At 39.6% G+C, this 13,652-nt stretch overlaps 2 protein-coding genes across 2 annotated transcripts; one reads left to right on the top strand and one right to left on the bottom strand.

Annotated features, from left to right (window-relative positions):
• Window positions 1-53: 53 nt before the first annotated feature.
• On the bottom strand, window positions 54-6,184 carry hmgcrb (3-hydroxy-3-methylglutaryl-CoA reductase b). Its single transcript, XM_079486233.1, has 20 exons — window positions 6,063-6,184; window positions 5,216-5,403; window positions 5,028-5,139; window positions 4,850-4,937; window positions 4,686-4,770; window positions 4,417-4,522; window positions 4,230-4,336; window positions 4,026-4,145; window positions 3,818-3,942; window positions 3,529-3,737; window positions 3,299-3,450; window positions 3,022-3,216; window positions 2,787-2,945; window positions 2,547-2,704; window positions 2,360-2,465; window positions 2,101-2,271; window positions 1,881-2,021; window positions 1,638-1,796; window positions 1,395-1,549; window positions 54-1,224 (listed from the first exon to the last, which is right to left on the bottom strand). Exons 1-20 carry the CDS (start codon window positions 6,121-6,123, stop codon window positions 1,173-1,175), a joined length of 2,649 nt encoding a protein of 882 aa, XP_079342359.1. The 5' UTR covers window positions 6,124-6,184; the 3' UTR covers window positions 54-1,172.
• A 1,351-nt stretch (window positions 6,185-7,535) lies between these two features.
• LOC306911630 (uncharacterized protein) lies at window positions 7,536-11,650 on the top strand. The gene is made up of 8 exons (XM_079487099.1): window positions 7,536-7,706; window positions 8,241-8,276; window positions 8,726-8,749; window positions 8,959-8,976; window positions 9,126-10,475; window positions 10,580-10,711; window positions 10,802-10,838; window positions 11,103-11,650. The coding sequence occupies exons 5-8, from the start codon at window positions 9,182-9,184 to the stop codon at window positions 11,128-11,130; spliced, it is 1,491 nt and encodes a 496-aa protein (XP_079343225.1). The 5' UTR covers window positions 7,536-7,706; window positions 8,241-8,276; window positions 8,726-8,749; window positions 8,959-8,976; window positions 9,126-9,181; the 3' UTR covers window positions 11,131-11,650.
• The last annotated feature ends 2,002 nt before the right edge of the window (window positions 11,651-13,652 follow it).

The raw sequence follows: 13,652 nt of genomic DNA, 5'->3' as shown, positions 1-13,652 counted from the left end.
CCTGTGGCTTTGTGTTCATAAGTTAATGGGGCTCAATGTTCAATCTTTTTTTTGTCACAATGAAAGAACATTCATCTTTAAGTGAACTATCTCTTTAATTCCAGTTTATAGTAGTAGTTGTCGTAAGACAATAGATTTGAACATTAAATGTCAAATGATAGCAGAAATATCTACTGTAAAAAAAATCACAACAAATAACACAATATCAGTTTATTTTCGGGTTTGGTGAGTTTTTAAAATAGCTCTCTAACAATTTTCTCTTATAATATCCTTAGCTAAACATTGCTTAGCAGAATATTACATCACAAATGCTTTAAAGATGACACATATGGCTTTAGAAAGCAAAATTCAAGTAGATTTGATTTTAAAGAAAAACCAAAGCACTTTACAGTCAAGTGAAGTGTTGTGGCGCTACAGCAATTCTGTCACTATAAACAACCCACAATCCAACGTAGACATCCAGCATCACACAGAAACATTCACACATTCAACCCACAATCAATAAATAAATAAAGCCAATTGTCTTTTTTCTGTCAAATCAATACCATAGTGTTTCAGCAAGTTTGGTGCGATTAATTAAATACACAAAGACATTCACAATCAGCGACGTTCTTGTCAGCAAAATTATCCATCAAGATCTGATCTGAGCTCATGATTTAGTCTAAAAACTGCAAGTGCAAAAATACTTTTAAGATCCAAAGCCCTTCTTATCTGTTTGTCTGGCTACAGCAAACCTCATGTGCAAAACCAAACATGTATCGGTTTTATTCTAAGTTGTAGCACATTTGTAAAACAATGTAAAAACATTTACGCTTTTGAGCTGAACATCAGATAAGTTGGCATATGTTTATTACATTTAAAACGTTAGAGTCACGCCATGAGCAAGTAACAGTTTTTGGCAAAGTTCACTTTGGCCTTTAGTGCAAAACGTCGACCACGTGCAGTAAAACCAGCCGTGATTTGTCAAACTAAATTGGTAGAAACATTATGCACAAAGCAAATGTAAAGCATCTGTCTCACTTTCTCCTGCTGAACAGACTGATCTGCTGTTGTCTGAAGATGTTTTCCAACACTCTTAAAAAACCCGAGAAGAAAACATGAGCTGACACACACGTGCCTGCCCAAGACTCCATTTCCCAGAGTGCACTTGGGTCCTCAGAGAGCTTCGGTTCTCATGACGTTTCCTTTTGCTGCAATACAGTCTCTGTAAGGTTGACCTTAGACCTTTTATGAGAGAACCAAACAACTCTTAGCATTTAAAATAGATAAAAACATTAAAATCTTTCATTCTTGTCATAAAATGTCAATAAAAACAATGTTTATATCTATGCCAACATTCCAGTAGAGGATTTTCTCCTGACATCATCTCAACACTGGCTTGATGTTTTATTTACCTGTTGTGAGTCATGTGACTCTTGACCAGGTGTCCAGCGGCCAGTGCGGCCATCAGAGACAGTTCTCCCGCCAGCACTGTAGCACACACAACCCGCGCTAGCGTCCTCGCGTTCTCTCCGGGACACTGTTCACTCGCACCGTCAACGTTCAACATCTGATGACAGACACAAGCATGTTCACTGTTATTTTGTTTATTTATGATCTTTTAGTCTTTCGGGCTTCTGTCGTGTCATGCGTGTTACCTGTAAACAGGAGCGTTGTGCGGGCAGACTGGTTCCACCTCCCACAGTTCCCAGTTCTAATGATGGCATAGTGCAGGAGATGTACAGATCCTCACCGTCAGGCCCAACACACTCCATCAGTGTGATACAGTTACTGCTGCCCACCGTCTGCGCGGGGTCCTGCACACCAAACATCACCACTTATAATACATTCATCCGGTTTATATTAAACGTGCGCTGCTGTGATGTCATATTGTCATGCACCTGTCCGCTGGCGATGTAGATGGCAGCTACCATGTTTGCGGCGTGAGCGTTAAAGCCCCCAATGCTACCAGCCATTGCTGAGCCCACCAGATTCTTATTAATGTTCAGCTCCACCAGAGCGCCTGTGCTGGTCTTCAAAACCTGCAGAGAAACATGAGCACAACATGAGCACTCAAGCACCCCCTGGAGGAAGAAGAACTTGTCGGCCGTTGTCTCTCACGTCTTTGACCACTCGAGCAGGAATGAGCGCTTCACACACGGTGGATTTTCCTCTGCCGTGGATCCAGTTGATAGCGGCTGGTTTCTTATCAGTGCAGTAGTTTCCGCTGACGGCTAACACACGCATGTCAGGATACTGCTCGCGGATTCGACACAGAGCCTGTTCTGTGCCCTGTGGAGAGACACACACAACACTCATTACACAACACACTCTTTAAACACTTTAGTACGAAAGCGCAGACAGTCTGTCACACACTGACCTTTGACAGCATGTTCATGCCCATAGCATCTCCCGTCTGAGACTGAAAGCGGATATACAGGTTCCTCCCAGCTAAAGCGACCTGCAGCCTGTCCAGACGAGCAAACCTACAAAACACACACAATGACATCATCTGATTAAAGTATACCTTCACAAAGCCTAAATCATTGCTGTATGTGACCTCTGACCTGCTGGTGTGATCAAAGGCCTGTTTGACCACACAGAACCCCTCTGAGCTCTCCAGCCAACCTTTGACCTCTGCTGCCCTGCACGCTGACGGCAGCTGTACCACCGGACCACGAGTCATACCGTCAGCCAAAACACGACTGCTTACGCCACCCGACAACTACACACACAACCAAACAGTCAGCGAAGAACAAAAACACATCACATGTGAAGAGAAAAACAAAACACAATGAATGACTCACTGTGACCGCTCGGCATCCCCGGTTAGTGCTGGCCACTAAACATCCTTCTGTGGTTGCCATGGGGACGTGGAATTCTTTCCCATCCAATAGCAAGGGTCCGGCCACACCCACCGGCACAGGCACGTAGCCGATCACATTCTCACAGTTAGTGCCGGTCACCTGAGAATGAGGAAAGTCAACATTAATCTCTCATCCACACATGTGCAGGAGCACACAACTGACCGTGGATCAGAACCTTGGAGTAGTCGTAGTCTCTGTAGGGAAGATTGTCCAGAGCGTGCGGGTTGGGCAGTTTGCTGGAGAGCACTTCCCTGCGTATGGCCACGCCTCTCTCTGGATTCTCCATCACTGCTTCCAAACGGTATCCCAGAATGCTTCTGCACTCCACCAGAGCCACGACCTCAGCGTTGCTCAGATATCGAGGTCCCCTCTGGAGAAAAACAGAGATGAGATGTGGACCACATGACAGAGTGTGTTGTTCAGGTCAGGTGGGTGTGAGAGTGTTGACTTACGTTGGGGTCTTTAAAAATGGCGAGACACTCGTCTACAGGGCGGCGCTGCTGAGGCAGATGATCTCGGCACTTGACTTCATCCTCATGTTGTGTATCACGATCAGTCGAGTTAAGAAGACACGACTGACCCTCTCCAGGCCTCATGACCTCATCTGTTAACACATTTCATGTTTATAAAAAACTGTTTTGAAGTTGTGTGCAGTTTTGATTGACAGGTTGCACTCACTCACCTGTCTGCTCTTTTTGAGGAGAGTTTGGATCTGTGACTCCCTTCAGGGTTTTGGGTGGAGCTGGTTCCCTCAGACAGCAGTCCCCTCCTGCTCTCCTATTGGTCAAGGAGGACTGGAGTGAAGACTCAGCTTCAGCCTGCTCGAAAAACACGTACTTTGCCGCCAATAACAGAGCGAGAGAGAGAGTGATGACCTGCTCCAAATCCACACTGACACGGAGAAAGAACATTATGTCATTTTGAGACGAAAACAAAGCCACGATCACACGGTGACATTTCTCTCGGCTCACCTGGACATGGTTCTGTCAGACTCCATGCTGGGTTGAGTGAGAACCACGTCTGAGTCGCTCATGTTGTGAGCTGGAGATTCAGCCACCAGACGACTGTGAGCGTGAACCAGCACCAAAACCAAAGACTGAAAGCAACACAAACCAGAAGGATCAGAAAAACGATTCATACATCGCGTTAGACTGTAAACCGGTTCATTCTGGAGCTCACCATGATCATTTTGACTCTCTGAGTGACGGGGTTGGGTTTGTTAACTTCCTCTTCCTCCAGAACGCGAGCGAAATGACTGAGCTGCCAGATGGGTCGACCCTCTCGACTCTCACGGGACAACTGGAGGAGAGGACAGAAGATCATGTTAACATCATCAGCATGTGTTTGTGCACACACACATGTGAGATGTTCTCAAGCTCTCACCTCCAACACCAGCGACACACAGGCAGGGAAGAAGGTCATGAACACAAAGTAGTTGGCCAGAACTGACATGCAGCCGAAGCAGCACATGATCTCCAGCTGACGCACACCTGAAACCAGACAGGAAGTGATGATGGGTGAGACAGGAAGTACTGTTATTGTAAAAGCCATGGACAGAGATGAATCTTACCAGACATGGTCCCTACTCCTATAACCAGACACTCCACGACAGCGTCCAGCGTGAACGTGGGTCCCAAAATGGCCATTCCCTGAGCGATGTTCTCTCTGACCTCCTCCTGCGGGTCACAAGACCAATCAGAACCAGCAGAACACAAACATATGATCATTCTAACACTGACAGAAGTCAAGACTCACTGTAACGCGCTGTAATAAAGGAAACGTGGGCTACATTACCCAACTAAACAGCAGGTCTGGTTTGTGTGCGGGATGTTTTTGTACCTGCGAGTCTGAGCTGAGTGCAAACTTGGCCAGCGTAGAGGCTTTAGACAGATCGATCAACAACAAGAAGAAGGGCAGAGCTTCACTGGAGAAGAAAATCAGACAGAATGAGCTCCTGGAGAATGTAAAGCAGAAGAGGTGAAAGGAGCAAAAGCGAGTCTTACTTTAGTCCTGTCAGCTCTTTACCCAGAACATGAATCACCACGGTACTGAACACAAAGCTGGAGAAGATAGTAAACAGACCAGCGATACCTAGAACACATTAGAAAAATACTTATCAAAAGTTACAAAGACAGACTTAAAAAGACCAATAAGTTACATCTGAAAACATTTTCTTCTCACCCAGTATGTATTTCGAGCCGAGCTGTCTGAGGTTTTTAAACTGGATGTAGATGTAAATGATGGCCGCACATCTCGTGACGGTTAGAATGATCACATCACTATTCAAAACTTTCTGTAAAACATCATCATCTGAACATCGGTTCTCACACTTAAAATGATTGTAAGCACATTGTAGAAGATTCTCTCACCTCCTGCACTTTGGGACACGGACGGTTCCAGCCACAGATCTGATCGTTGGTAGTGAAAGCATTCGTGGACATCAGACACATCGTCATGGCAACCGTTCCCACAATCACCTCCCAGGGATGGGAGGCCACGAACAGGCCATGCAGCCTGAAGAGACGAGACATGATCACCACAGATGTCAGCGGATCACCTGCCGAGAGAACAGAAAGAAGACATTACAACTAATCGATTTACAAAGTAAATCGAGATTAAATAATACTTCATATTCCAGCAAATCACAGTTTAATATGCATCATGTGGAAAACAAGATATTAATACCTGATGCCACAATAGCGCAGCAAGGTCACAACATCCAAACAACAATAAACTTATACGCTTTAAGTAAACAACTTTTAGGAATGAAGAATACTAGTAATGATTTTAATTAATTGTCACTTTACTGATCTAAACAAGATGAAAACTGTCGACATCAGAGTGTAAAAAGAGGCTTTTAACTGTAAACATAACACACACGTCACTAAGACTTCCGAATAAATAAACATAATAACGTCATCTGTTTAACTCTTAACTATTACATGAACACATTTATAATCGCATATGACGAAAGCCAACATCAAAACACCTCTCAATAGCTTTGAAAATATATTTATTTCGCGTTATTATTATTAGTAGGTTTGCTAAAAAAGACAGATGATCGGAATGCGGACAATGCTAAGCTAATGTAGCATAAGCTGAAGGAGTGACAGCGGTTATTATTATTCACGCTCTCTTCACATTCATCCAGTCACAATAAACCCGTTAAAACGAACACAACATTACTCGCAACGCAGAATAAATCAAACGTTTAACCTTTATAATGCGAATATTCTTCACATTCCCTCATCCGTCCTCCACGGCGTCCGTGTAACATAAGGCCACTGACGTCATCCACCTGCGCGGGCCGGGCCGGGCCGTGACGTCATCGGTGGCGTGAGGAAATATACTCTGTGCATGAATTTATTCAACACATTACACATGATCCCGGAATATAAGATTTCATTTATATCTTTGGCCTGACTTCTTGCATTTGATTGCTCTTTATTGAAACGCTTCATTTGTTTGTAACGTTAATTGCTGGAAAATGTGTTTCGATCAAATATAGCACACAATAACTAAATAACAATAACTTAAAGGTCTAAATCGACACAGGTGAACGATAATAATTGATGGTATCTTGTAAATGGTAAATCAGCAGTGCGTATTAAAGAATAGTTATCAAGATCTGAACGCAATATTGTTTATCATTCGATTTTCTGTCGTTTCTTTACATGTTAAGAGAAAGCGCAACCCAGTTGTGTCAGAAGAGCTTTTTATTTTATTTTTTTATTGTCATGGCTACACATTTACATTTCAATCACGATAACAGCTACAATACATCAGAAAATCAATTACAAGTTAAAAACAAGATATTTTATTATAAAATAAAAATAATATTGCACCGTGACTTAAAAAATAAATATATAAAATAAGCACAGGTCTAAAGTTTTACGGGCTTTTGTGTTTTTAGAGTATGAAAGAGGTTGAGTTTCATTTTTAAAAGCAATAAATTATGACTTTAATGAGAAAATGTGAATCAATGGATATGAACAGTAACAGTAGAAGATTGACTATAAAATATTCCTTCTTTTTTGTATTACTTATTGCAAAGAAACCAAATATATCTTTAAACAACAATGACAAATTCTAAAGCAAATTATGTCTAATACATTTACAAAAATCAACCCTTGTGTCAGAAGTATTTTTGTTTTGCTGTTATTTATTATTTTATTTTGTTCAAGAAATGTCTTACAAAAGTGCAAACATACATTCCTTACAATGCATAAAATAAACAGATGACGTCAATTTTACACCATCATAGGACAAAAAAGGAAAGAAAAAGAAAAACAATATATATATATATAAAATAATGAGGTGCAGAAATATAAATCATGGTACATGAAAGATCTCATCACATTTTTTTCAGAAAAGATGTACATTTTCTATTATCAATTGTTAGTGATTTGATGAAATATTTAACTTCACATAAAGGCAGGAATTTTCTTAAGAAACCTTGTTTGTGAAAGTAAAATGTTGCCACAGGGATAAGAAAGTTAACAGTAGTGTCGGAAGTGTTGTTTGCATCTTCACCGTTGGATTATAGCCTATATTTTGTAAATCAGACTGAGCTCATATTTTGTTATAAAAGGTGAAATTATAAGTGATAAACATCAGTTCTGTGTAGAGTTAACCAAAGACTAAACGAAAATGAAAACATATTTTGAGTCGGACGCGGTGACGTAGGTTCTCGTTCTTGTGTGCGCGTGCACGTTTAGCTACACCTGAAAGACTTGTCTAACAGTGTGAAAGCACTTTCTCTTGAACCCGTGATGAAAATGCATTGCATTTGTTTCTAGACTTTTACATTTTCGTGCTTTTTAACGCATTATGGCATGTTTCGGTGGTAAGTAACGTTATGTGCGATATGATTTGTTCCCACACTTAATCTTTCTTTACTAACTGAATGTCGTTAAATCACATGTTTCGATATTGTGAATAAGTGATATGACAATTGTGTTGATTATTCTGACAAAAATAATTTTGCATTATAGCAGGACTCAGGGACGATATTGGTAAGTTTAATTCTCTAATGTTATTTGAGTCATTTAGCCTACAGATCTGAAGAACACGGTGAGAATAAGTAGAAGTGAGTGTCGTAGCAGTATTCATATATATGTATATATATATCATATCAAAATAATAGGCATGTGGGTCTTATTATACTTTATAAATAAAAACAAACATTATTAGACACACCTACAAACTTGGAGGTGCTTAACTTTTTGCTCTTTGTCCTTCAAGTAATCGTTTTATTTCTATAACACACAGCATGACGTGTGTGTAAAAATGTACATAATATGGGCTAAACTCAAAAATGTGATAATTAACGTTAAGAGTGAATAAAATGAATTTACACATCATGATTTTGTCTCTGTCATGTCTCTCTCACAGAGAAGCTTACAGAGGAGGAGTACTCTTGTCCCTCAGGTAAAGAGCTTTTAATACATGAACACACTCATGTTGAAACCAAAAGTGATTCGATAATAAACACTCTCATAAGCCTGATGGTTTACTGTGCTAGACGTTTCTGAAATTATGAGCGTGTGCATACCAACACAGAAAACCACACAGAGTTCTGGTTAAACCCGATGGGCTTGAATGCTTCCGTCTTCTTCCGCCTCCTGAACGACACTGCAGGTCCTCCCCAAACTTTCCAAACACTGAGAGCACAAAATGGTCCTGATCTGAACTTAAGCACAGCATCATAGAGCAGTCCTGGTTCAAATGATGATATTCAATGAATTCACACTGTTACGGTGCAAACAATGATATTCTGGGACTGGACCCTTGATACAACAATAATGTATAGAGTTTAACACACCTCACATGTCAGCTCAAAGTGATTAAATGAATCTGGCTTCTGGGTTTTTTTGCAGATGAAGATGAGTTTGAAGAAGTCTGTAAGTCATATTCAAATAATTTTTATGCACAAATACACACATACATATGTTGCACAACTGAACTACCCTTCCAAGTGGTGATGTGTCCCAGACATGACACGAGTAACACAGTTGTGGGACTGGACCCTACAGTAATGTCAGCAACACCTTTAACTCAAATGTCAGATTATTATGAATGCGTATTGATTCTTGATCTGTTTTATTTCCAGATGCGTATAAAAAGTTGTGTAAGTCATATTTTCTATTACTTTTACAAACACTTGACCACGTATTGTGCTATTATTTATTAAACATGTCTTCATGCACCCCTTGAGAGTGCATGCAGACTTTTCTTGAAATCTGATTTATCTGACCTTATTGATGCTCTTTTCGACAGCTGCGTTCCCACGAAAAGCAACGCCATCCAGAGACGACACTGGCACGTTTAGATTTATGGTGCTTGGAGGCGATGACCCTCTTATGGATGAAGCTTGTGAAACCATCCTCGGGGTCAGACACACGGTGTATGACAACGTCGACAGAATACGAGAAAATATGAAGACTAATGTCCGTACACGTAACGTCTCTGTGTTAAAAACTCGCTCCTTCTGGCTGCACAACCTGAAATCGACTAGGATTTTCAGAAATGGGGTAAAATCTATAAAAGCAGACATGAAGTTCTGTGAATCTCTGCTGTTTCCGGGACCTCATGTCTTTCTGCTGGTGCTCGCAGATGTACGTAACTCCGGTAAAGAAGATCTGCTTTTACAAGCTGTGAGTAAAGTCTTTGGGAAGCAAGCTTTAGACTACAGTATGGTGTTATTCATTGGTGAATGTAGAGAGAAGGACATAAGAAGAAACCGTTGTGTGAAAAAGTGCAGAAACAGGTACCACGTTTTAGAGAACACCGAGAAGCTTCTCGATTACGTTGAAACGGTGATGAAAGAGAGAGAAAATAGTTATTTCACAAAGAATTTTGAGTTGACGGAAAGAGCTAAAGATCATTTTCAGACAGAATTTGGTAAGCAGAATTTACAGTATGCTGAACGGGAAAATTCTCTGAGGAGTGAATTGGCAGTGATGAGAAAAGCAGTGGAAGATTTAAGAAAAGAAAACACACAATTGAAGGAACGGCTGGTAGATTCCAAAGGCAGAGCGAATTGGGTTATGTTTGATGATTCTGAAGCCAGAGAGATTCAGTTCAGGAAAGAGTCTGATTTATTTGACACTAGAGAGAATCTGTTTAAAAAAGAGCTTAACGCATCTGAAGCTAAACCATATCTGTTCAGAAAAGAGTTGGATGATTCGGAAGCTAGAGAGAGTCAGATTAGAAAAGAGTCGGGTGAATCTAAAGCCACAAAGATTGAGATCAGAAAACTGCTGGATGAATCTAAAGCCACAGAGATTCAGTTGAGAAAAGAGCTGGATGAATCGAAGGAAAAAGAAGTCGAGTTAAATGTTGACCTTAAGATTCTTCGAAGTGAAATAGAGCAGCTCAGAGCCACAGAAAAAGACTTACAAAGGAATCTGAGGGAGACAAAGGCTAAAGAAGCCTTTCTGTTGAAAAAAATACAATCAGAATGTGACACGATACAGAGAAATGAAGAACTACAAGTGAAAGAAAGGGAGCTGTGCGAGAGACAGAGAGAACTGGAGTTCAGAGAGAGAGATTTGGCTCAGAGAAACACTCGGTCCGGTGGATCAGAATCTCAGAAGTACATCAGAACGCCGCTTGCTTCCCCTGTTGGTAAGGATTTTCACCACTCGCTCTTTTCTTGAAAGGTACAAATAAATGTTTGAAATAAGAAAACTGTAAGCAGCAGGTTTGAGGATGTTTAATGATGTCTACAGATAAATTCAGACTTCATGAGGGAGACGGAGCAGAGAGCAGTGATGGAGATTCACGTGTCACAGGATCAGATGGGACTGAAGGATTGTGGGATTCTGTGACACGAAACAATCTGCAGTTTGACCCACCCAACCGTAAGAAACATTTTAAATAGACCGTTTTAACTATACTAAACTAATGTTTTCCAAAAAGCTAAATACTTTAACTTAATCCTTTATCAACAGTGTCTGAACGTGAATATAAATCTTTACATTATCTGAGGTGAGTTTAGAAATGGCAGTTTTCCAGTTTAGTTAAAGTTATGTATAATATTTAAGCCTATATTTCATTTGATTATGATAAAACATATACATTTTAGAATGAAAGTTTCAGTTAAGGATAATAACCCAGGGGAAACACCATATGTTTTTGACTCTGATAACACACATCTTATGGTTATTTAAAGGTTACTTATATATCACCAGATCATGCATGTCATTATTTTGGTAAATATCGTAACATGTTTGCTTGTGTGCACATCTGCAGGGCAAATTCAGGCGCACGTTACATCTGAGGCTTTATAAGTAGATGCAGCATCGGACCCTGTGATGAACTCTTCTCAATGAACAGCGGTCATAAAAGTATCTTACGACACACTTCTTCTGAATGGATGAACATTAACAAATGTGTCTACAACAAATATAGCCGGAGTGTAGCCTATGCTGCCGATAAAGAATATATCAAATGTTTTCATGTATTTCTGTAAAATAGAAAATTATCAGTGGATCACACTGTGGCTGTGCTTTACATTAAAGCTTTCTTAATATTTTACCTCCCTTGAATAAATATGTGTTTAACTCTGTTTATTATTGATTCAGTTTGTTAGTCTGGTGTTAAATGACAATAGTCAGACATTAAGAGAAATCAAATGCACATGTGTAGAAAAATGCCTTTTCCTCGATGTTGCCAAGGTGCTGCACACTAGATGCTGTCATGACGTCACGCTGCGTTTTACATTTATTCCCCTTTATGTCAAGTATTATTGTTGTAAAACGCTATATATAAAAACTGTGATGAATAAATGTAAAAACGTACTTCACTTTTTCATCTGGTCCTTCAAGACTTCCAATAACATTAATCATAATTCAGAAAAATATTACCATAGACCTGCTGTTTGAATTTACACTTCATCTTTTTGTCTCTGTTGTCTCATTCCTTCAGAGCGTCTTTAGGATGATGGTAAGTAACTTTAGACCCCCTTTTACAGATTTGTTTCTACAACTAACTGCTTAAGCAGTTCTACAACTGCTTAAGATCAAATACAAAATAAAATGATTTGTTTTTGTCCTCCTACCAGTAGTGATTCTGTATTTAAAGCCTAAATTCATGTGCAATATGAAGAGTATTAGCAAAAACATTTAAAAAAAACCATTCCAAGCAATATCAATAAACTGATTTGGGATTTTAGATTAATTAACAAAAACTAACACAATAAAAACCTATTCGGATAATCAAAAAGAACATTTTGATAACAGAGTTATCTGTATAATAAACTCATTTAGACAATATACTTTTTGAAAGCATGTGAAATACCAGCACAAGATGAAGATACTGGTAACCGTGAGTTAATTTTTATTGTTCTCTTGTTACGCTTTCTGATTTAGAGTTATTTGCTTAAATCACCATGTGAAACCACATTGTCAAAATTGCAGATTACATAATGTCTTTGTCAAAATAAAGCTTTGTAATAAAAATTCTGAACCTTCTGAGATATTTATTGTTAGAAAGGCTGTGTCGCGCTGATACGTCAGCCTTCATCGGCCGTGAGAGTCACTCAGCAGAAGGTGCTAGCGGGAAAGAAAAAAAACATTATTCATGAAAATGACATTTCATGCAGTGTGTTATGTTGCAGTGTTTGAAAGTAAGCAGTCTGCCAAATTGTAAGTCCGAAGATAAATGAAAAAGAAAGTTAATGGCTTGTAAAAAAGGGAGTCGACTCAGAATCAGCCAAATGAGACGTGACCTAGTCCGAGTCTCTAACCGCCACGTATCTACGTCACTAGAAATATCTACGTGATGCTTGTGCATCATGTCTAGAACCTTAAACTACCAAAGGAGGAACTTCTGAAGAAACAATGGTTACAAATCATTTTTCAAACGACACCAAAGGAGTATAACCCCAGGGGTCATTTCACCAAAGATTGCTTCAATAATCTTGGCAGTATATATTAAACGACTATCCTTGAAAGAGGGGGAAATACCAACTTTATTTGGAACTGTTAGCTCAGAATCACAACCTGATCTTATCTTATTTAAGTCTTAACTTCAGTAAATATTTGTGTACCTTATGTGTGTGTTGGGCTAATGCATATAACACCAATGTGTACCGTTATTTCTGTATTCAGTAAACGAAAACGTGTTCTGTGGTATAAAGACAATGCCAGACCTCTTGATAAAGAGAATGTGATGGAGATTGATGTCAAAAGATCGGTTGTGACTGATGAAATAAAACATGTGAGACGAAACAGCCACCCAACCGTAAGAGTTCTCTTATTGTCATTAAAAGAAAATATTTCAAATATAATAAACTTTATTTAGTGAATCTTCCCCTGAAAGATAAAAGCGTTAATCTGTCTGGTCTTTGTCTGAAAGTGGTCTTGTCTTGTGTACAGAAATCTCTCTGCCGAATTCTTCTTTTCATTGCCCACAGCACATTATCTGATCTTAGGTGTACCTATCAAAACTGTTTAGTTGCCACATGAGACCCGTTCAGACAGACAACTTCCTGTTCTAAAAAAAAAGAAACTCCCACTATTCAGCAGATGGAGAAAACTCCTAAAGACACAAATGGGAATCTAAAGAAAGGAGGTTGGGATAGAGAAGACATGAAGATGGAGGAGCCCATAGAAGTAATAGAAAGAGCAAAGAGACAGCAGGACACCAGTAGATCACAACTTGGCCTTGTGAACCCTGGCTGTAAGTACTTTCATTATCTTGAATCTCACAGGGTGCTCAAAAAGTGTACAAGTAACATGGGCAGATCTGGAGAAATCGAGGAATGCTTTGTTTTTTATCTTTAGCGCCTGAAGAAAATGA

Source organism: Barbatula barbatula (assembly GCF_947034865.1).
Source record: "Barbatula barbatula genome assembly, chromosome: 22".
NCBI lineage: Eukaryota > Metazoa > Chordata > Actinopteri > Cypriniformes > Nemacheilidae > Barbatula > Barbatula barbatula.
Note: the sequence above shows the minus strand (reverse complement) of the source record. Positions and strands in the feature narration are given on the sequence as shown.